At 36.7% G+C, this 23,555-nt stretch overlaps 1 protein-coding gene across 1 annotated transcript; it reads left to right on the top strand.

The window, feature by feature from the left end:
* Nucleotides 1-9,142: 9,142 nt before the first annotated feature.
* Nucleotides 9,143-10,270, top strand: LOC149168021 (non-specific lipid transfer protein GPI-anchored 3-like). Its single transcript, XM_089433297.1, has 3 exons — nt 9,143-9,638; nt 9,774-9,833; nt 9,940-10,270. The coding sequence occupies exons 1-3, from the start codon at nt 9,320-9,322 to the stop codon at nt 10,080-10,082; spliced, it is 522 nt and encodes a 173-aa protein (XP_089289423.1). The 5' UTR covers nt 9,143-9,319; the 3' UTR covers nt 10,083-10,270.
* The last annotated feature ends 13,285 nt before the right edge of the window (nt 10,271-23,555 follow it).

The following is a 23,555-nucleotide window of genomic DNA, read 5'->3' as shown; positions in this document are numbered from 1 at the left end:
AACCCATTATCTTCCAATATTGCCTCCATCCTGTCCTTCCAAGCAATATAATTTGAGCTACCCTCAAGGGCATACTCGCGTCTCAATCCATAGAACGGCATCCTGCTGGCTCTAAAGAATGAGCCTACAAATTCAATTTACCTGCAAAGACAAACTCTAATTCTTCTCTTCTATTGGGATTATTGCTTTGATACCATGCAGAAATTCCTTGTAGATTCAAACTACTTATGTAATATGCTAAAACAAAAGACTTGAATCTACTCTACTCATCAACGGAAACAATTAATCAATCAAGAAATCACAAAACATGAGACAAGGTTTAATCACATATGCTCAAAGATTTATCTAAGGAGAAATTTTGTTGCTCAAACCCCTTCCTATCTATATATTGCATTAGATTAGAAAAATAGATAAGATTTACAATGATTGTTCAACCTGAACAATCTCTACACAAGTACAATCTATCTCACTGCCTCAAAAGTTGACTCTAGCCAATACTTAACCAATTTTGTTGCCTTCCAAGCTCCTATTTCCTTGTGTTGTTTCTCAAGGAGTTATCCCCCTATTAATTAGGGAAATCCCCATCTTAAACTGCGCAATCTCTATAGGCCCTTCTATGACTGCATGGACCACCTGTACAACTCAGAAAATTATACAACTAATAGTACACTGCCCTTGAACTCTAATCTCAACTAGGTAACTCGAATTTCATGCATGCATGAGTTAATTATGGTTGATTTATCAATTAACTGGTTGAACACATGAAGTTGCACCCCACTGCTAGACCTCCTACTAGTTCCTCCAATAGTTGGAACTAGTTTAGCTGACATTATCTCAGTTTAACTTAATTAAACTATTAAGCTCAAATTAAACTCAACCTAGGCTCCTAAAATTTAGGAGACACTCTACATGCCTCAAGTTCGGCCCTCAACTCAAATTAACTGAGCTAACTAAGTGAAATTAACTTAGTCAACTCATTCTCGTTGTCTTGTGATGTGGAATTACAATTTTCTCCTAATTTAATTCAAAGGAAAATTAAATCAAGATTTTCTTGTTGTCGTTTTCAAAGGAAACTTAACCCAAGGTTGTTACAATAAAGAAGAATCACTCAAGAATTTTAGATTCATAATCATAGGTGTGGCCATGGGCTTGTAGTCCATCATCCCAAATATATGCAGGATCTCAACTATAGACTTCCCTTAGTTAAGGAAGATCTAATCTGGTCTCTACCACACTTTTAATCCCAAGAAATAGTGCATTAAATCCAGATCCTACATTTTGAACTCTGAAGTGAGCTCCCTCTTGTACCCATACATAAGCTTCTCATCCCCTATAATAAACATGTCATTTACATATAGTACCAATATCAAGGGGCAACCATCTTCAACCTTGTAGTAAAGGTTGGGATCTGCATTACTCTTGGTAAACCCCAAGCTCATCAAATAACTGTCTATTCTAGCATGCCATGCCCTAGGTGCTTGCTTAAGACAATATAAATATTTATTTAATTTACAAACATGGGATCCCTTCCCATGGATCACAAAACCTTGTGGTTGCTTTGTGTACACTTCTTCTTCAATTACACCATTGAAAAATGTAGTCTTTACATCCATTTGTTGTAATTTCCAACCCATAACAAAAGCAATAGATATGATAGATATAATAGAAGTGTGCCTAGCTATTGGTTCAAATGTTTCATTATAATATTTTCCCTCTTTATGGGAGAATCCCCTAGCAACAAATCTAGCCTTATACTTTTCTATGCTACCATGCTTGATCTTGTAGATCCATTTTGAAGTCACCACTGACTTCCCTTCTAGTCTTAGAACCACATCCCACACATCCCTTTTCATGATGATTGGTACACATCCATCATAACATCCTTCCACACTTTCTATTTTTCAGCTTCCTCATAAGTGAAAGGTTCATAATCAATGATCTTACTCATTATCACCACATATATGCAAAATTTGTGTAGTCTCTTACTCTCTCTAAAGGAGCCCTTGGGAGTTGCATGTTTTTCTGCTTCTTGTAACGTGTTATGGAGCCATACTAGTCTTTTCTCAATGATTGTAACCTATTTAGGTGGATATACTAGTATCTCTAGTTCTATTGTCTCATCCTGATATTCTAGGATATGTTATTCTGGAGTAGATTCAATCATCATTGTATCCTTGGGAGTCTCTTGCTCCTCTTTGTCCTCGTCCATGTGAGACTATCAAGATCTCCTTAAAGATGTTGCTTCATCAAAGGTGACATCTCTCTTAATATCAATGTTTCTTTGTCTGAAGATATATATTCTATAATCCTTTGAAGTCTCACTATATCTAATGAAGGTTCCCTTCTTTCCCGAAGGATCTAGCTTCATTCTCTTTTCCTTGGGAACATGTATGTACAATGGACAACCAAATATCCTTAATTGGTTTCCTCTCGGTGAATACTTATTTTAGTGTCATGTTCCCCAATTGTAACGCCCCACCTCACATTTAGCCACTTTTACAAGTTCACGAGGGTAAACATGAGCTGAGAGTTATTACGGATGACCCAACATCCAAGGTCTAGTTATGGAAGTGGGGTCTATTACCAACTTATTGCAACCACTGAGGGACATAGGATCACCAAGATATCAAAGAATTCACACTGGTGACCTTTTCCATAAACTAGAACCACTTTTATCTGAGCTTTACAGCGCAAACACACACATGCAATCTATTCCATGTGGCTAGAGGCCTACAACTGCAGTGTTGCACGTACAACCAATTTTCAGTGTAGCTATAGCCGAACTTTCCTAATTATGTGCCTACAACTAGGTACTTTGTTCCGATTTTTAGGCATAGCCTACAAGGAAACTACCCAGAGCTTTCCCAACAAAGTTCTTGAGTCTTCTCATCCTATTTCTAAGCTCTACTCTTATTCAAGCTTGACAAATACATGATAATCATTTAGACAAACACATTGTAATCATAGTACCTGTAGGTCATGAATGCATATATATTGTTTCATTAATTTCATTAGGGAATCATCAAGAAGGCTTACTTCCCTCTCTTAATAGTTGCATCAAATACATATTATCTCATGCATTCATATAAAATAACCAAAATCATGTCAAACCATGGAGTAGAACGATAAGAAGAGCACATCATATACCGAGAAATATATGATGCATGTAACGAACATTTAACTAGAATGAACCCATGCAAAACCAATCATAAAATCAACACAATAACCAATACTTGTGCTCATTGATCTCAATGGGGAATAACACATAATAACATATGCATAGTGCTAACCAAGTCAGGGACTTCCACATACTACCTGACCATTAATATATTGGGTTGAACCAAATATTTCTTTCAAACAATCATCCTTGTGCCATATTCCAATCATGAATGTGGGATCACATGGGATAAACTAAAAATAATCAAGCATGGAATCTAGAGGTTAAACCACATCCACCCTCAAGCCACAATGATTTCACCTAAACCGGTCCATAAATCACCAAAACCAATACATGCTTAGATGCCTCAGGATTTCTTCATCATACCCAGAGGAATTTTCCTATCTCCACCCACTTATCAAGAGATTCACAAAGAAAACCATCTCCACCTTCAACCCTTGGGATTTTCCTGCGACCACCTTAATTAGATTGAAATCCACCGACAATCCAAAGCTCAACCAAAATGAAAACCCACTATACCATGGCAATTCAGGAAATGGCAGAGGCAAGGTTGTACATCATTGTCAATCTAGGAAAATATCATGCCAATGACATCAAACATGACCAATAAATCAATACATAAACCATGCATTCACATCCTAGCAAGATAATCAAACATACAACCTATTACCTGCAAAATCCTCTTGCTAGATTCTCTTTCCTAGCTTGATTTTTGCCCTTGATTATTTTTTTCCAATCTTATTATTATGCTCCCTTGCTTTCCTTTCTTGCTTGCTCATGTCTTTCTTCTATCCAAGTGCTCTCTCTCTCCCTTCTCCTTGTCCAAGTGCTCTCTCTCTCTTCTCCTTGTCCAAGTGCCCTCTCTCTCTCTCTCTTCTCCCTTCTACAAGTGAGAATGCTTAAATGTTATTTCCCCTTTTTCTTTTTCCTTTCATTTTTCTTCAATTTCCCTTGCATGCATATTCATGTCTCTTCATCTTTCTTTTCTCTTATTTTCCTTTATTTCTTATATTAAATTGCTATTTTTTTGCCACATGCCAATGCCAATTTCCATAGCCAATAAATACACAATTAACCACAAGTGGATCCCAATATAATGTTTTTCCCCTTTTTTAGATTGGAATACGTGTCCATGACATTGGTCTTATTTTTCCTTTCTAATTTCCTTTTATTACATGGATTTTCAACCCAGGGTTATTACACCAATATCTTATGAGGACTTCTGTTCTGAACATACATAGTTGTTCTAGATGCTTCTTCCCATATATAAATGCATAACTGGTCATGGATCATTGTTTTAGCTGCTTCTACAATTGATCTATTCTTTCTCTTTGCAACCCAATTTTATTGGGGGTTGTAGGGAGTTGTCAACTCCCTCTTAATCTCTACTTCTCTGCAAAATTCTTTGAACTCATTTGAGGTGTATTCACCTCCATTATTTGACCTCAAAACTTTAATCTTTCTTCTAGAGATATTTTTAAAGCCTTGAATTCTTGAAACTTATTGAGAACTTCATCTTTTTCTTTCAAGAAATAGATCCATGTTTTGCGTGAGAAATCATCAATAAAAGTGACATAATATAAAAAGTTATTAGATATTGTACAATCATTTGTCCACATACATATGAATGTATAATGTGTAATATCCCCTTGGATCTATTCTCACTACATGGAAAACTTACCTTGGCATTATTTCTAAGTGCATAACCTTTGTATACTCCATCATGCTCCACCCGCATATTTGGTAGACTTGTCACCATGTTGCTCAAAATTGACAAGGCTTTGTAGTTGAGATGAGCAAGTCTTCAGTGCCATGGCTCACTGGAGCTAATACTATTGCATACAAGAGCTTATGCTAGGTGTCCCTTTAATTTATACAATCCTCCCTCTCGGACACCAATCACATCGGTTGAATCTATACTTGAACCCTTAGGCCATAAAAGGACTTGGCCATCAACAAAAGCTACTATGAAGCCTCAATCTTCTAAAGCAAAGATAGAGAGAAGATTCTTCTTTAAATCTTGTACAAGCAATACATCTTTTATTGAAATGGAGTTACCTGAATCAAGTTGGTAGGATGTTTCTCCTACTCCTTTTACTGCATGCTTTGAATCATCTCCAAGTTCCACCTAAAGGGATGAACTCCTTTTTGTCAAATTTGTAAGAGAATTTCAGAACCTAGTCATGTGCTTGGAAGCACCACTGTCTACTAGCCAAATATTGCTTCCTTGAGTGATGGTGCATGTGAGAGTTGAGATGAAGGCATACTCTTCATCTTTTGTCTCCCTTGTCTTTTTCTGTGATGCAAACTCCTCCATATATGCTTCACGTGCATGATGTTTTCTTTTTCCTTTCCCTTGAGAACACTGGTAAGAAAAATGTCCCAACTTCTGACAGTTGTAACACCTAATCTTAGATACAACCTTCTTGCGATATGGAATTCATCTTCTATTTTTCTTTAGATTGTTGTTTCTTCTTTCTTTCCCTTTCTTCACACAAGCAACAAGAGCTTGATTTTCTTCATCATTGGTCTTTTGTGCCTTTGATATTAGCCTTGATTATTCTTGAGCACAATCTATCCATAGCTTATCAAATTTAGTTAATTTCCTTCTTGCATAAAATCCTTGAAAAAACGCATCCTAAAAAGAAGGAAAATCATTTAGATTTCTAGTCACAAGCTCTGCATCATCCACTAAATCTCTAATAGCTTGTAACAAATCCTTAGTCTAAGAAATCCTCATGAAATAGGTGGAAATCGAATCTCATTTGTTCATCATTACATTTTTGAGTTGACGCATTAGAGTTAGCTTCTTGCTTGTATTCTTGCTTTCATATAATCTTGATAAGGCATCAAACATTTCCTTTGGTGTCTTCCATTCTAATACATAAGGAATTAAGTGGTCATTGATTGAATTTGACAAGATCCTCTTGGCCTTGATCACATTCTTCTTATGATTTGCCTTAGCCTCTTTCTCTTCTCATTCTGGGAGGTCTTTCTTGACATAATCCAAGAGCCCATTCTCTTCTAGGGTGAGAAATATTCTATGCTTCCATGGTATGAAATTGTTTACTCTATCTAGCCTATGTTCTACTATGAGATTGGACAATATCTTGTAAATGGAAAATTAAATTAACTTATTTCCAACTATGGAGTACCGTTTGTCTTAACATGCAATTCACTTTAAAAATGCCTTTTGTTTTGTTTTATATGGTAGGAAATACCACAGGCCAATGGTTTACCAAAACCATGGACCTATAAACCATCGACCATATTTATTTTTTTACGAAATGATACATAAATTCTTTTTGATTCAGTAAAGTAAATTTTGCGGATTGGTAGCAAATTCCTTTTTTTTACGAAGTTGTTTTGGCAAATACCATGTGCTCTTAACCAATGCTTTGATAACATGTTGAATTCTTTCTTATTTTCAGATCTTGGTAATTATTTCTTTATGATCAATAATTACACACTTTAAAAATTCCCAATCTTAATTTCATTTTTACAATTGAGTGAACATTATTAGATTGATATAAGATATATGAAATATTCATTCATGTCCAATTACAATTGAGGGCCCTGATATATATATATATATATATATTATATATATATATATATATATATATATATATATATATTACTACTTGCTCTTGGACTATGCCTCTAACAATTATACTTCTATTTGCGTATATAATTATCAATTTGTAGTGGAAATAACAAAGTAACCATCCACAAATACAACTATGATACATCACATCCTCAACATGTAAAGCATCCAATTGTACATGTAAAATTTGCTAGAACAAAATGCCACATGCATTCATATATACATAACAACATAAAAGTGCACACAAATATGGTGAAGAGAAGGGCCTTCAACCCAAGCCATTTTATATATAATATATGTTAAATATATTGTTGTAATAGATTTACATCAAATTGACTAAAGTCTCACCAACAACCTTAGTATGGCTCACAAGCCAACTCCAAATACAATGTGAAAATCTACCCTTGGGTCACCCCAGTAGAGTGGTCTCACCAAAGGGTGAGCGATACAACAAAGTTGCAATAAAAAGTGAGTTGTAACACCATGCACCCCTCTCGGTTCTACCGCACAACCAGGCAGTCGGGGTCCTCCCAAGTTGCGCAAACCTGCCCCCAAATAATGTGATATACAAAGGGTTCAATCCTCTTCTCCCCGATCGGATAGAAGGACCCCATACTCATCCCTCTCCCAACAATGTGACCTGCAATTCATTGTCTTTCTTGTCTTTTGCAAGGTCGAGTGTGTCCTCTTCTAAATGTCATCCTCCATCATATATATATGAGATCAAAGGGATGATAGGTGGAAGGTCAAGGGTTGTGACCCTTGGTCGCACCCGAGCTAACCCTTCCACTCCCTTATAATGGAAACCTTGACATAATGTAGCACAAGTGCGTGAGTTAAGCTACTTGAGCTAACCCCCAAGGCCGTGCCATCTCATGGGCGACTTGCATCGTGGCACCATCTCACAATCATGCCAAGTCTTGAATGTTGTCTCATGTAGCGGTCTTGTCTCACATGGTGGTCCTATATCATGTCTCGGTCTTATCTCACATGGCAGTCTTGTCTCATGTCTCGGTCTTGTCTCGAGTATTGATCTCATCTCATAACTTGGTCTCGTCTTGCTTGCAAGTGTGGGAGTGCCCAATGTGACTCGCCCTCTTGGCATGCACACTCATGCCAACTCATGCATGAGAGACAACCAAGCTAACTCGTCTCAATTCAATGAAGAAGACTAGGGGCATAAGACGCTCAGTTGAGACAATGAGTTGAGTCAAATGGAAAAGCACACATTAAAATGCCTAAAGACATTACACATAAAGAATGGTAGGTAACATAAAAAATGTGTTTGACATGATTTAACATAGAGATATAAGACAATGCCATATAATGTCATAACAAACTTCCCTCAAAATGTTAAATTTTAATATAAAAAAAGCTAAAATGGGTATAAAATCTACAAATATAATCAAATTTTCATAATTTACATAGATTTAGAATGAAGCAAAGATACATACCAAAAAACTAATTCGGATGGAATTATAAGTATTCCATGATTTTACATCTATGGTCAAAATTTAAGATACAAAAAGCTAAAATTTCGATTAGATATAAAATTATAATAAGCTTTTGAAAATTTATATAGATTTAGAATCTAGCGAAGTGGCATCATCAAATTATTAAAAAAGATAGAAATGATTTACCTCCATTTCGAATTAAGCAAAGTAACGATAATTAAACATGAAATTTGGATCATGGCAAGTTTCTACTCATACTCTAATCATATATGACATCTGAATCAAATTATTATTATCGAATTTATCGCCAAAAGAAGATGATTCCGAGAAAAAATAGACTACGGTATCGAATTTATCGCCAAAAGAAGATGATTCCGAGAAAAAATAGACTACGGCGCTCAGTTTCCAGAATCCAAAGATGGCTAAGTATGAGATAGATTAATGACCGCAGTCAAAATCACGCGGCCCTCAGTTTCCAAAGGTTGCTAAGTATGAGATAGACTAGTGACCGCAATCAAAATCAAAATCACGCGGACATACATACATAAATTAGTAGATTAGATTAGACAGTAACTTAACCAACGGTCTTAATCTGCTTTCCTCCAATAAGGTGGAGGTGGAGCCTACACTTGAAGATGGGTTTTTACTCACTGCTCTCTAAATTTGATGTTCTACCTACCTCCACACAACACTTTCGCTTCAATGAATTTTTTATTTTATGGAAACGAACAAAACCCAATTACCTGCACCGGGGGGCCATGTGAACGACCCAAACGTTAAGAAAAGAATTTAATATCACCATTCCGTGACCGAAAGTCCAAGGAAAGGCGCGGGGAGCACGCGGAACAGCTTGAGAGGCCGTGCCACTACAGACTTAGTGGAAGCAGCTCGGCAGCCTTTGCATCTGACATTCGAGGGACCTACTTTCAATTCCCCTGCATAGGAAGAGGTATCTAATAATTGTTCTCCCCATTCTATTTATACCTCGGGAGGTACTGGCGCCCCTTCTTATCGCCTGCTTTACCCTTCATCTCTTATTTTGATTTTGATTTTGAGCACTGTTTGGTAGTGGAGCCGAAGATGGACGCCAGAAGATTGGGGCGCAGCGGTATTTTGTGTCTGGTTTTGCTGTCAATCTTGATGTTGGTAGGGTGTGAAGACACAGACAATACGTCGTGCATATCGTCCCTCAGCGCTTGTGCCCCTTATTTGAACGCCACCACCAAGCCCGATGCCACATGCTGCTCTGCTCTCATCACTGTCATCAACAAGGACTCCCAATGCCTCTGTAATCTTCTCAACAGTGACGCCGTTAAGCAGCTAGGCGTCAATGTTACCCAAGCCATGAAGCTGCCTGTCGAGTGTGGCAAGAATGTTAGCGCCAGCCAATGCAGCAAAAGTAAGTCTTCTCCCTTGCCCTATTTCTTGCATTTCTTTTCATATTTCTTCTCATGCTGCCTTCCTGCAATTCTTTTATTGTCATTTTTCATCTCATGCCACCTTCTTTCCTCTGGATCTGTGATCTGCGCAACAGCGACTGCGGGTGGTTCGTCTACTAGCAAAACTCCAACTTCAACCACACCTTCATCTTCAGGTCAGGACTTCTCCTTTCCTTTGTTTGTCTCATCAATCGCCATTTCCTTCCCTTGAGAGATATTCAAGTCGAAAATTAATGAGAAAGGGGATTTTGTGTTGAGCAGGTTCTACTGCCACACCCTCAACAACCACAAGTACCAAATCAAACGCGATAGCGTCTGTGTCTGTGAAAATATTGCCGGTGGCTGCCTTGGTGTTTATGGCAGTGGCATCAACTCTGGGATTGGAGGGCCCCTGTCTCCGTTGAATAATGAGCAAGATAGGGTTTCATTCATTACACTGCTTCATTCCTTACACTCTTGTTGTGCTGTGAGAATTCTGTACTCATTTCATCTGTGTGGATCCTGTTGTAAATTATTGTGCATGGCTCTCCCTCTGCTTTTGCCTACACAGTATTTACTAGGGTTTTATAAATATTTTAATTCATTATGGCTTCGTCTTCGTATTCTTGGAACTTTAGGTATCGGCTAAATTACTAGGGTCTTAATGTATATTTTTATTCGTTTTCATTGTTGGGCTTTCATTTTTAGCCTGGTTAACGACATGCAAGATGCTGATTATGAATGCTAAGCTATTTAAGCCATAATTTATACTGCTCCTCGACTTTCATTGGAACGAGCATCAGAACCAAAAACTTATCTAAGATTGGAACGGCACAAATTTTATATTGAAAAGCCTTCTTTAAATAATAGTTTCAGAACTAAAAACTTATCTGAGATGGGAATGCTACAAATTTTATATTGAAAAGTCTTTTTTAAATAATAGTTTCATAAAATTTGGAGATTGTTCAATAAGTAATTTGTTTACATTGTTATTTGAGCAAAAATTTAGAAACCCTAAGAAACCAACTAATCTTTTCCTCGGAAATGTGTCATATAGCCTTGCAGTGGGCTAAAGCCAGTGTTTGTGTCATACAGCCTTCCACTGAGCTAAAGCCATCCGGGAAGTGTTTTGGATAGCCTTGCAGTGGGTCGAACCAGGCTTTGTGTATACCCACACCCACCTTCCTTGTGAATATTTCTCTAAAGTAATTTGTTCTTATTGTTTATGACCAAAATTTAGAAACCCTTAAAGAATCTTCTGCTGTCCAGTGTTATGGACAGCCTTGGATACGCTAATACAAGTGTTTGTGTCCTTTGGACAGCCTTGGATACGCTAATACAAGTGTTTGTGTCCTTTAGCCTTCGTGTGGTGTGGGCTAAACCCATACAGGAAAATGTTTTGGGCACCCTTGCAGTGGGCCAGGCCAGGCTTTCTCTATCTTCCATTCACACTCACACCCACACCCACCTATCTGTGCCTTTTGAGTAATGGCCCTGCTCGCTTTGACAGATGGGTGGAATTTTGCACAATCAAGTATTTAAGTGGCATGTGATTGCTCGCGTCAGAATTTGATGCCCATTATTTTATTTGAATATTGTCGCTCATAATTGTATCTGTATCGTAGAAATATTGGTTTTATTGGCGAGCAATAACCACTCTTATACACGTATAGATGTGATGTGGGTCGAAACACACCCTGCAAACCGGTTAAATCTTGTATAGTCTAAGCATCCTGTTACGCAGTATGAAAATGCTATGCAGTTAAATGTTGTATGGGTCGCACCATTCTCGTACACGCAGTTCCATAAAAAAATGTTACATGGATTAGGTAAATAAGTTGTTTTTGTCTGATTTTTTTGATTTTCTGGTGCAGAATATCGTGGAAAAATTTGAGGTGAAATTTTGATTTGTGTTATTTAAACTAGTTTTTTGACTTTATATATATGGACTTAGCACCCTAGAAAACCCCTTGGGCACTTCGATTGCACAGGTTTACCTATCAAACTTGTGATTTCAATAATTCCCACTGGATTTTAGAGAATTTTGACCAAAAAATGCACCCTAAAACTTCCAAAAAATTGCAAAAAATTGCAAAAAATTGCACTAAAGACAACTCCTTATGTAAATGCTGTATAGGTGGTGTATAAATGTTGCTGCTTTAAATTCTTATCTGTAAAACATGTAAATGCTGTATAAGTGGTGTATAAATGTTGCTGCTTTAAATTCTTATTTGTAAAACATATACATCATCTCGTCCCACGCAACATTCATAACTGTTGCATAATATATGCAACGCATACATACACCGTCTCCTTCAAAACATGAAAACATATACAACATCTCATGTAACAAAAATAATTACTATCCCATGCAACATTCATAACTTATACATGACCTCTGCCACACAAAACAAATATGCACACCATCCCCTGCAACTTTTATAGTTTATAAATAACCATTATAAAAGGCTTGAGGAGAATTCGAGCAAAAAATTTCAAGAAATTTTGCAGTAGCAATATTTGAATCAATGGTTTGATGGTGGAAATAGATTCAGTACCATCAAAATTTTTTGGGGTATCTGAAATCTTGAATCATGTTTTTTGATAATGGAAATGGATTTAGAATTATCAAAAACTTTTGAAACACTCAAAATCTTAAATTTTGACAACTATAACTTTATCCACTATAACTTAAATTTACAAAAATCTTTACCAAATTTTATAAAAAGCAATATAACTTAAATTCCATAATTTGCGAGACAAAAAAACAATATAGTTAAAGAACTGCCTACAATATAGTTAAAGAACTGCCTTGTGGCATAGTCTGCTTACCCATTCAATATTCATAGCCATCCCCAACAAGTATTGATGAGCATCATCAAAATGCACTGAAAATGATCATCATCAAAATGTACCGAAAAAGGTAGCCAACGATTTCATTTATTCACACCAACTAGCTTACTCTTTTAAATCGTTCTTTGACGTCGATGCTGCAACGATGGCTTAATACTTGATGGATTCCAACGTGTTCTTAGTTTTTAATCTAAACTAAAATCCCCTTGTACTTCTATAAAATGTCGAAGTTGCAATTAAATCTTCCGAAATTTTTAAATCTAAATTATATGGTATAATTTTATAAATATCATAAAATTTGAAATCTAAATTATATTATATAAGTTCATAAATATCGAATTTGTTTTTATATATTTTATAGGAAATCAAAAATATGATTTATTGGTTTTATAATGGTATAAAAATATATAACACATTATTGTGAGACACGTTTTTGAGACAAATTAATGTAACATTTAATAGTAGACTTTCTTTGGATATCATATTTTTTAAAGCATTATTTACTTTGTATGCATGAAGTACTTGCACATCATCATATTGTTCCTATAGCTAGTGGATTTTTGTCATAATTCTTGGTGCTTCCATTGAACCACTCCACAAGGACCTTTGAATCCCCATACAATTTAAATATTTTTGCTTGATTCTAAAGGGCAATTTTCATGGCACACCACATAACAAGGAGTTCAGTGGTAAAATTTGTGCCTTTGCCAATAACTAATTTGCTTTTAAATAGATTTTGGGAGAAGGAAATGATTATACCTACACCACAAACATCCCTATAATGAGTTCCATTAATGAATCCCCATGCTATACTAGTTGGTAGCTCTACATCTTTGATTAGGCCAATCTTTTTTCCTTTTAGCAATTTCACTTGATCAAGATAAGATGATATTGCATTGTGTGCAATAACTTTAGAGAAAACCACAACGTACAAATAAATAACGGTTTTGCCTTAGCCAAATTCCCCATGATACAAAAATTAGAAGGAATTTAAGGGAAGATGAAATAAACCTTTGATTTCAAGTCTAGAAACACTCTTCAATTGAGATTCCATTGCACCAGACATCAAGGTTAAAACAAGAGAAAATCATCTTCCAAACATAAATAACAATAGGACAATGAATAAATGAATGAGCGATAGGCTCCTCATTCACTTAACATAGAACACAATATCTAGGACTACCCATCCTTGAGTAACAAGAATATCCTAGGTCAATGGTTTTCCTTCCAACAACAACGAAAGGAACAACCTACATTTAAGGGGGCCTTGTCCCTTCCATACATCTATCCTACCAAGCAAGAGGGTTGTCTTGAATCAGTGCATCATATCCAGATCTAGTTGTTATAATTCCACTTTGTTTATTCTTAAACCCCCTGATAAGTTGTAGCCTATCTATTATATGTTTTGGAGATTTTTTCGGTTCATTTTCCGGTCTAATTTGCCCATAATGAAACATGGATTTTGTTGGAATAATAAGTTTAAGTTGTGAGCTCTCCACAATTCAAGTGCCTAGGGTTTTTGAGAGTGTTGAATTCATATATGTAGTCAAACATTGATTTTAAACAACAAAGTTTAAGCTTTCACCATCTTTTTATTTGTCAGACAAAAAATTCTAAAACGTATAATGTTTAGAGAATGCCACCTGATAATGTATTCCTCCTCTCAGTTAATTACAATGCAAACTTTACCCAAATTCGATACAAAAGAGCATGGCTTCCTCCTCTTGGTTGATTACAATACCAACTTTACCCAAATTCAATACAAAAGAGCTCCATTCAACAACATAAACATGAGAAAGGCCTAAATCTTGAGTTGCAAACCACTCTTGACTATATGAAGTTGCATCTACCCGCCTAGCAACATTTATGATAGAAATATAACTTGAATGATTTAAAAACTCTACCAACCTATCAAAGTGTTCATGCCGACCATTGCATCCTATTCATGGGTCACGACTAAGAAAAACTTTAACCCTATTACCAATCTTCCATAAGAGCCATTTCTACAAGACCATTGTGTGCTATTCATGGGTCATGACTAAGAAAAACTTTAGCCCTATTACCAATCTTCCATAAGAGCATTAGAGCCATTTCTACAAAACTTGCAGACCACTTATCAAATTCCTCCAAATCATAGAAACCTCCCCCAGTCACTTTTGGCTTTTGCCTAAGGAAATCTACAACTAACATGGATTTCAAATATTTCATCATCATTTCTAGACTCAACCTACTATTTTGAAAAAGAACATGCCAACAACGCTTGGCTGCAAGAGCTAGTCCAAATATCTCCATATTGTGTAAGCCCAAACCCCCAAAGGCTTTGGAAGTGCTAGTTTGTTCCAAGACACTAGAGCTAGTTCTCTCCCTTGCTTCTTGTCATTCCAAAGAAAATGAATACATAACTTTTTGATAGCACCTAAAATACTTTTAAGAATTTTTGCTAAAGTCAACCAGAAGACCGAGATTCCTTCCAAGACCAATTTGATTAAGATCAGGCAACCTCTTATTGAAAGCCATCGATTGCACCAATGACAAATGTGTTTTTCACCTTTTTAACAAACCAATACCAGTTTGTGGTTTAATTGTTGTTAGGGTTAAAGAAAATTCCAAGATATTTAAAGTCATCATTTAAAGAACCAAACTCGAGAGGAAATATTTCTTGGATCAAATTCGCTTGGGTTTCACCCAAATTGTTGCTTAAACAAGATGATTTGTCCATGTTGACCTCCATCTCTGACACCGAACACAAACAATACAAAATACCTTTGAAACTTTCCCATTCCTCAACAATCCCTAAGCCAAAAAACAAAACATCATTTACAAATAAAGTGTGAGTTATCGCCATCAATTGACCAAAGCCTACTCCTTTAATTCTACCATCCGATTTTGTTTCCATAAGTAGTCTACTCAATCTATCAATGATGAGTAAAAAAAGAAAAAGTGATAAGGGACAACTTTGACGAATGCCACACAAATCTTTAAAATACTCTGATGGCTCACCATTAACTAGAACAACATAATTGACAGATTTCACACACACTGTTATCCAAGAAACCAAATCAATCGTCAAATTTATATATAAATAAAACAAGAAAACAAAAATATTAAAAAACATGAGAAACAAATTTTGTTTGTTTTAATGTATATATTATGTTTTTATATATTATAGATATTATATATAATTAGCATCACCAACACCTAAGTATATAGAAGCATCAAAACACTTCAATATGTGTGTGTATGTGAAAAAGAGAGAAATAATATTTTTAATTATAGAAATTTATTTCATTACATCATGGAATTCTTATTTTCTTAATTTATATCATGAGAATGTATCATGGTTTATCAATACCACATACCCAAAACAATCATAACTTATTTCATATCACTTTTTTTTAAATTAATCAGACTAATTGAAATGGTAGAAAATGTATAACTATTTTTAAGATAAATTTCAACCTCAACATTTGTATTGTGACTACTACGTTTAAGAATATTTTAAAATATTCTAGGCAAGTTTTTCATTTTTTTTGGTAAAGTAAGACAATTTGTATTAACTTTAAAAAAGAGAGATATATGATGTTTTATAGTTACCATTGAGCTGACAATCCGGGAAATCACAAAAACCAAACCGGTAGTAGAGATTCAAAATGTTCATATTACTTATTGCTAAAGCTAATAGTCCATTACTTTAATCGAAAAAATGGTTATTCAAAATACATTTCCATTTATTAAACCATTATAGTCAAAACAATGCCATTATAGAAAACATTAGCTAAAACATAAACGAGTAAATTGATTTGTTTTTTCATTTCATGTTGTGGGAGAGTGTAGAAATTCCCATTGTATATCAACAAATAATGCAATAGACTAAAGCAAAATACAAGATCTACTTCTACAACAAATTTTGCGGAAGCTTAATCGAATATGAGCAAGATCAATGAGAACACATATAACTGAGAATGAGAAATCAATCACACATGACACAGAAGAAATAACCCCGGGGAAAGCCTCAATCTAAAATCCCAATCTCTGTATTATCATACAAGTGGAAATATGTTCGAGTTACAAAAAGAATCAGCTCACAAGCTATCATGTTCTTTCTGCAATCAAACAATACAACTCACACATTGAATAGACACTGTATATGTCCTCCTCAAGCCCTCCAAGCCTCCTATTTCCTTGCGCAGTTTTCCTTGGGGTTCAGTGATGCCACGTGTGAATTCGCTTCATCACACTCACAAAACTTGAAGAAGTAACTGCGTAATCCTCAAGGAAAGAATTCCTTCTGCATGCAAGGGATATTCACAATGGAATATTCTAGCAATTGATAGTACATTGTTCTTCCATCTGATCTCCACTGGATCTCTGTCTAAACTGACATGCATGAGTTATTTATGAAAGAATATTCAATTATCTGAAGTGCAGCAGTTACATGCATGCTTGCATTAACTCACTGAACTCACAATTAATTCAACAAAATGTTTGAATTAATCTAACTAGACTTGACTCAGTTAACTGAGCGAACTAATTACAACTTAATATTACAACTCATCCTTATCTCTTTAACTAATGGATAAATTCCTCAATTAATGGAGAAACAGTTGCATGTCCCCACATAGACTTCATGTTTGGTTTTCTACAACTAATTAACTCATGGTGAATTAATTAATTATTTTAAAGACAGCTGCTAAGATCAAATTCGAATTTTTACTTCTCTATTTTAGTTCAGGGATTAACTAAAATAGGAAGGTATCCCGAAATGCTATTTATAATAGTACTAAATTTATTACTTCTATATTTAACATTTCTTGTTGCTATTTTCAACACTCACTATCTCTGTGGAACTCGAACTTGCATTTTGACAATGTCTTTGTCAAAATATATGCATCCTGTTCCTCGGTCGAAACATACAGCAACAACATGATCCTCTTGACCACATAGTCTCAAAGATGGTGATACTAGATATCAATGTGCTTGGACCTGTCATGAAAAACTGGATTCTCAGAGAGTTTGATACAACTCTGGTTATTGCAATAGATCGCGGTTGGATCCATCCTCTAACCAAACAATCCCACTAGAATCTTCCGCATCCAAATGGCCTCTCATGCAGCTTGACTAGCAAGGATAATTTTAGGGGCGAATGTTCGCCCTTTGGAGAAATTAAGGGGTTTTAAATTTTTAGTGGGCGAATGTTTTGTATCATAGTACATTTTTACAAATCACCTCAAATAGCCCACCTTATTTTAAGGGAGAGGGTAAAAAAGGTAAATTTAGCCCTTGAAATTAGGACTTACAACCTTCCATTCGCCCATTTTCAAGAATAGGTTTTATTTAAGTGAATCCTATGGGCCAAATACCATATTTATAAAAGAGGTATGTTAAATTAATAAAAATATAAATAAATGAGAGGTATGGTAAATAAATAAAACATTTTTTATATTTACTCCATAAGTCACTTTATATACATGTAAGGGTGTAAACAAATAAAAATATAAGTAAAGTGGAGGTATGGTAAATAAATAAAACGTTTTTTTATACTTACTCAAAAGGTATGGTAAATAAATAAAAATATAAATAAACTAGACGTATCGTAAATAAATAAAACCTCTTTTTATATTTAATCCATAAAGAAAGAGGTTTTATTTAAGTGAATCATATGGGCCAAATACCATATTTGTAAAAGAGGTATGGTAAATTAATAAAAATATAAATAAACGAGAGGTATGGTAAAGAAATAAAACATTTTTTTATATTTACTCCATAAGTCACCGTATATTTACGAACACTCAAAAAATGGGTTATATTTAGGTGAAACCTATGGCCAAAATACTATGGGACAAATACCATGGACTAGATTGTTATTAATACCATGCAAAAAACCATTATTAACCCTAATATTAGAATTAATAAAAATAAAAATGGCACATGGTATTGACCCATGGTATTCACCAAAATGGCACATGGTATTGACCCATGGTATTCACCTGGAATGTAACCTATTTAAATGGGGGAATTAAACCAGCATGTAGCCTATGCTAAGATTCACTAGGACTTTACAAAGTTTTATTATTTAGTGAAAGACTCGCCAAGATTTTACAAGATTTTATAATTGAGTAAAATATTCGCCATGCCTGGTGAGAGATTCGCCAAAAAATTATATATACATATTATATTATTGATAAAATCGCCTTCCATTTTTCCTATATACCATGGAGATTCGCCCATTTATTATATTTATAAATTTAGGGGGGGTTCTTAAAATTTTCCCTGTTGACTAGCAGCCATGTATTCAGCCTCTGCTGAGCTAAGTGCAACTGATCTCTGTTTCTCGCTGTACCAGGAAACTGCAACTGAACCAAGGTTGAAGATTCCTCCAGAAGTGCTATTCCAGTCTGATGGACTCCCTGCCCAATCCACATCTGTGAAGCCTTGAAGCTTCACTCCCTCTGTCTGTCTATACCACAATCTGAACTGAGATGTGCCTCTGAGGTATCTCAGCACATGCTTCACTGCCTTCCAAAACAGCGTGGTAGGCTAAACCATAGCTTGACTCAGCTGGTTCACGACAAAACATAAGTCAGGTCATGTGTTCACCAGATACATAAGTGAACCCACCAGCTGCTGATAAAAAATAGCAGCTACTACCTCACCTGAAGTAGCATCCTCCTTCCTCAAGTTCCCAACTAGAGGAGTATGCATGGGCTTGCACTTCTCCATGTGAAAGCACCTGAGTATCTCATTGGCATACTTGCCTTGAGACACAAATACTTCGCCATTTTTCTACCACACCTCCATGCCTAGAAAGTAGTGCATAAGACCCATGTCTTTCATTTCGAACTCTCTTGCAAGGTCCTCCTTGCAACACTGTATCAACGGATCATCACTTGTCAAAATCAGATCATTGACATAAAGAAAAATGATCAATGGTTTACCTTCTACCATGATGTGGTAAAGGTTCGCATCTACTTCACTTTTGGTGAAGCCCAACTCAGTGAAATCGCTGTCGATATTGGTGTACCAAGCACGAGGTGTTTGCTTCAGTGCATACAAAGCCCTCTTGAATCGGCACACATGCGACTCTCGATCAAAGGTCTCAAAACCCCCTCGCTGCTCAATGTACACCTCCTCCTCAATCTTCCCATTAAGAAATGCTGTCTTCACGTCCATCTGGTGGATCTTCCACCCCATCTGAGCTGATAGTGGTAACATCGATCTAATCGATGAGTACCTTGCTATGGGAGAAAAAGTCTCATTGTAGTCGATCCCCTCGACCTGTGAAAAACTCCGGGAAACAAACCTTGTGTTATGTTTCTCAACACTGCCATCAGCTCCCTGCTTTACCTTGTAAAGCCATTTGGAACTCACCACTAACTTACCCTGAGGTTTTGGGACATCATCCCACACACTGTTCCGAATGATAGAGTCGTACTCCTCTACCATTGCATCAACCAGACTGGTTGCTGCACTGCCTCCTCGAATGAAGAAGGTTCTATATCTACACACTCCCCAACCAGGGCCATGTATCCAGTGTATCGCTCAGGCGACCTCCTCTGTCTGTCCTGAGAAGATGGCTGTCCCACATTCTCCCGCGCATCTAGCATCAACCTGTCAGCTTCCCTTGAGCGTTTCCACTCATCTCTGAAAGTCTCAGCATGAGTGGATGTCTCCACCCACAGATTCTCTGCATGCGGTTGCTCCACATCAATATGAGGCTCCTCCGTAGGAACTGAAAGTTCCTCCTCTGCATGCAAATTGAGCTCCCTCTCAAGTGATAATCGCATGGCTTTCTACTCGTCGAACTTCAGATCCTTGTGTACCCCTGTTCTCTGACTGGTAGGCAGGTACACTCGATAATTGTGGGGTGTATTCGTGTACCCCACAAGTATTCCCAACTCAGCTGTTGGATACAGCTTCTTTTGGGCATCTTTGGTCACATGACCGTAGACTGATGATCCAAAGATTCGAAAGTGACTCACATCTGGTCACTTCCCGGAAAAGGTCTCCATAGGTGTCTTCATTCCCAGTGTACAGTGTGGGCTTCTGTTCTGCAAGTATATTGATGTATTGCATGCCTCAGCCCACAAATGCAGTGGTAGGCTTTGTTCATGCAACATCGCTCGAGCTGCTCCCACAATTGATCTGTTCTTCCTTTCGACCACCCCATTCTGCTGTGGGTTATGGGGTGCCGTCAATTCCCGTTTAATTCCTTCTGCAACACAGAAATATTTAAACTATTGGGAGACATACTCTCCACCATTGTCACTACGCAAGGATTTTATTTTCTTTCCAGATTCTTTCTCTGCCAAGGCTTTAAACTCACAAAACCTCAAGAAGCTCTGATCCTTCTTTTGCATAAAGTAGAGCCAGCGTCTATGAGAAAAATCATCAATAAAAATAACATAGTACCTTTGTTTAGCGGTGGAGGCTGTAGAGAAAGGTCCACAAACATCTGAGTGAACTCGCTCCAGGATTGCTCCAGCTCTACTGTCTCGATCCAGAAAGGAAGATTTCACATACTTACCCAAGGTACAACCTTTGCATGTATTCGTCTGCTCAAGTTTTCCCTTGGGTAATCCAGTAGAAATCTGCTGCATGATCTTCAGGGCTCCATGGTGCAAGTGGCCCAATCTTCTATGCCATAGCTCACCAACATCTTGGCTTTGCACCATCTCAGCTTTGGAACTCAATGCAGCACAGTCGTCTACCTCCAGCTTGTAGAGATTCTTTACTCGAATCCCAATTCGCTTTGTTTGTTCAGTACCGATATGCCTCAGGAATACCTTTCCTTTACTAAAGACTACATCATAGCATTTATCTTCTAGAATAGCGATAGACGCAAGATTCTTCTTCAGACCTGGTACATACTTTACATCAGTCAAGGTGAGGGGAGCTCCATGCTCTCTCTGAAACACAACCGTACCTTCACCTAAAACACAATACTTTCCATCATCACCCATCTCGATCCGCATCTGGAGTTCGTTCTCCTCCAAGGTATTGAAAAGATTCTTGTCACCTGACATGTGGAATGAAGCTCCACTATCCAGGTACCACACACATCCCACCATGGATAAAACCATGCATGCGATAAGCGAGAAATCCAACTTAAACTATGAGGCCAGTGCCTTACCATTAGATCCCTTTGAGGAACCTTTCTTGGATTTCTTCTGTGGACAATTTGTAGAATAATGGCCCACTTCATGACAATGAAAGCATCACACTTTCGATTTGTCAAACTTCTTCCCATCATGGGAAGAACCAAATTTGGGATGGAATGCCTTCCCTTTCCCTTTCCTCGCCTTGCTCACTAAGGCTAGATTTTCCTCATCATCTTGATTCGATGAGGATCCATCTATGGTGCTTCTTCTTATTTCCTCCTGCATCAGATCCGACCAAAGTTGTTCCCAATCTGACAGTTTTTCTCTTCCATTAACCGAGTCTTGGTAGCTATGCTAGCTCTTAGGGAGATAGAGGAGTGCAAGACTCACCATGTCAACATCAGCGGTCGTGATCCCTACACTTCCAAGCTCATCCCTGCAGGTGGTGAGCTTGTTCAGATATGTAGAGATCATGTCGCCCTTTTCACACTTGATTTTCTGAAGCTTGTCTTTCAGGGCCAACTTCCTATGATTGTTGTTGTTCTGATATAAATCTTTCAATGTTTTCCACATCGAAAACGGTTTCTCCTTCCCATGGAGACTCGAAACTATGTGGTCTCGAACTCTCTTCAGAAGGATTCTCCTTGCTCTAGCCACACATTTCTTCCATTCCGCCAATTGAGTAGCATCATTCGGCTTGGGTACTTCTTGATCAATGAAGTCCTTTAGACTGTTATCCTCTAATACTGCTTCCATGCCATCATTCCAAGGTATATAATTTGAGCTTCCATCAATGGCATACTCGAGTCTTAAACCGCTGAACGCCATTGGTGAAATTGAGATGTGATAAGAACTCGATTTTTATATTCAGGAACCTAAAATTTCGAACTTCTCCCTTCTTGTATACTATTCTTCGCCTTGCTCACTTTTGCTCTGATACCATGTAGAAATTCCCACTATAGATCAACAAATTATGCAATAGACTAAAGCAAAATACAAGATCTACTTCTACAACAAACTTTGCGGAAGCTTAATTGAATATGAGCAAGATCAATGAGAACACATATAACTGAGAATGAGAAATCAATCACACATGACACAGAGGAAATAACCCAGAGAAAGCCTCAGCCTAAAACCCCAATTTTTGTATTATCATACAAGTGCAAATATGTTCGAGTTACAAAAAGAATTATCTCACAAGCTATCCCGTTCTCTCTGCAATCAAACAATACAACTCACAGACTGAATATACACTGTATATGTCCTCCTCAAGCCCTCCAAGCCTCCTATTTCCTTGCAAAGTTTTCCTTGGGGTCTAGTGATGCCACATGTGTGAATTGGCCTCATCACACTCAAAAAACCTAAAGAAGTAACTACACAATCCTCAAGGAAACAATTCCTTTTTCATGCAAGGGATATTCACAATGCAGTATTCTAGCCACTGATAGTACACTGTCCCTCCATCTAATTTCAACTGGGTCTCTGTCTGAACTGACATGCATGAGTTATTTATGAGAGAATATTCAGTTATCTGAAGTGCAGCAATTATATGCATGCATGCATTAACTAAGTGAACTCACAATTAATTCAACAAACTGTTTGAATTAATCTAACTGGACTTGACTAAGTTAACTGAGCCAACTAATTACAACTCATTCTTATCTCTTTAACTAATGGATAAATTCCTCAATTAATGGAGACACTGTTGCATGTTCCCACATAGACTTCATGTTTGATTTTCTACAACTAATTAACTCATGGTGAATTAATTAATTATTTTACAAACAACTGCTAAGATCAAATTCTTCTCTATTTTAGTATAGGGACTAACTAAAATAGGAAGGTATCTCAAAATTCTATTTATAGCAGTACTAAATTTAGCACTTCTATATTTAGCATTTCTTGTTGCTATTTTCAACGGAGTCCATTTGGATTGGTGGAGGAGAG

Source organism: Pinus tabuliformis, chromosome 5_1, assembly GCF_031772625.1.
Source record: "Pinus tabuliformis cultivar Carrire ecotype Pingquan chromosome 5_1, CPIR1, whole genome shotgun sequence".
Classification (NCBI taxonomy): domain Eukaryota; kingdom Viridiplantae; phylum Streptophyta; class Pinopsida; order Pinales; family Pinaceae; genus Pinus; species Pinus tabuliformis.
Note: the sequence above shows the minus strand (reverse complement) of the source record. Positions and strands in the feature narration are given on the sequence as shown.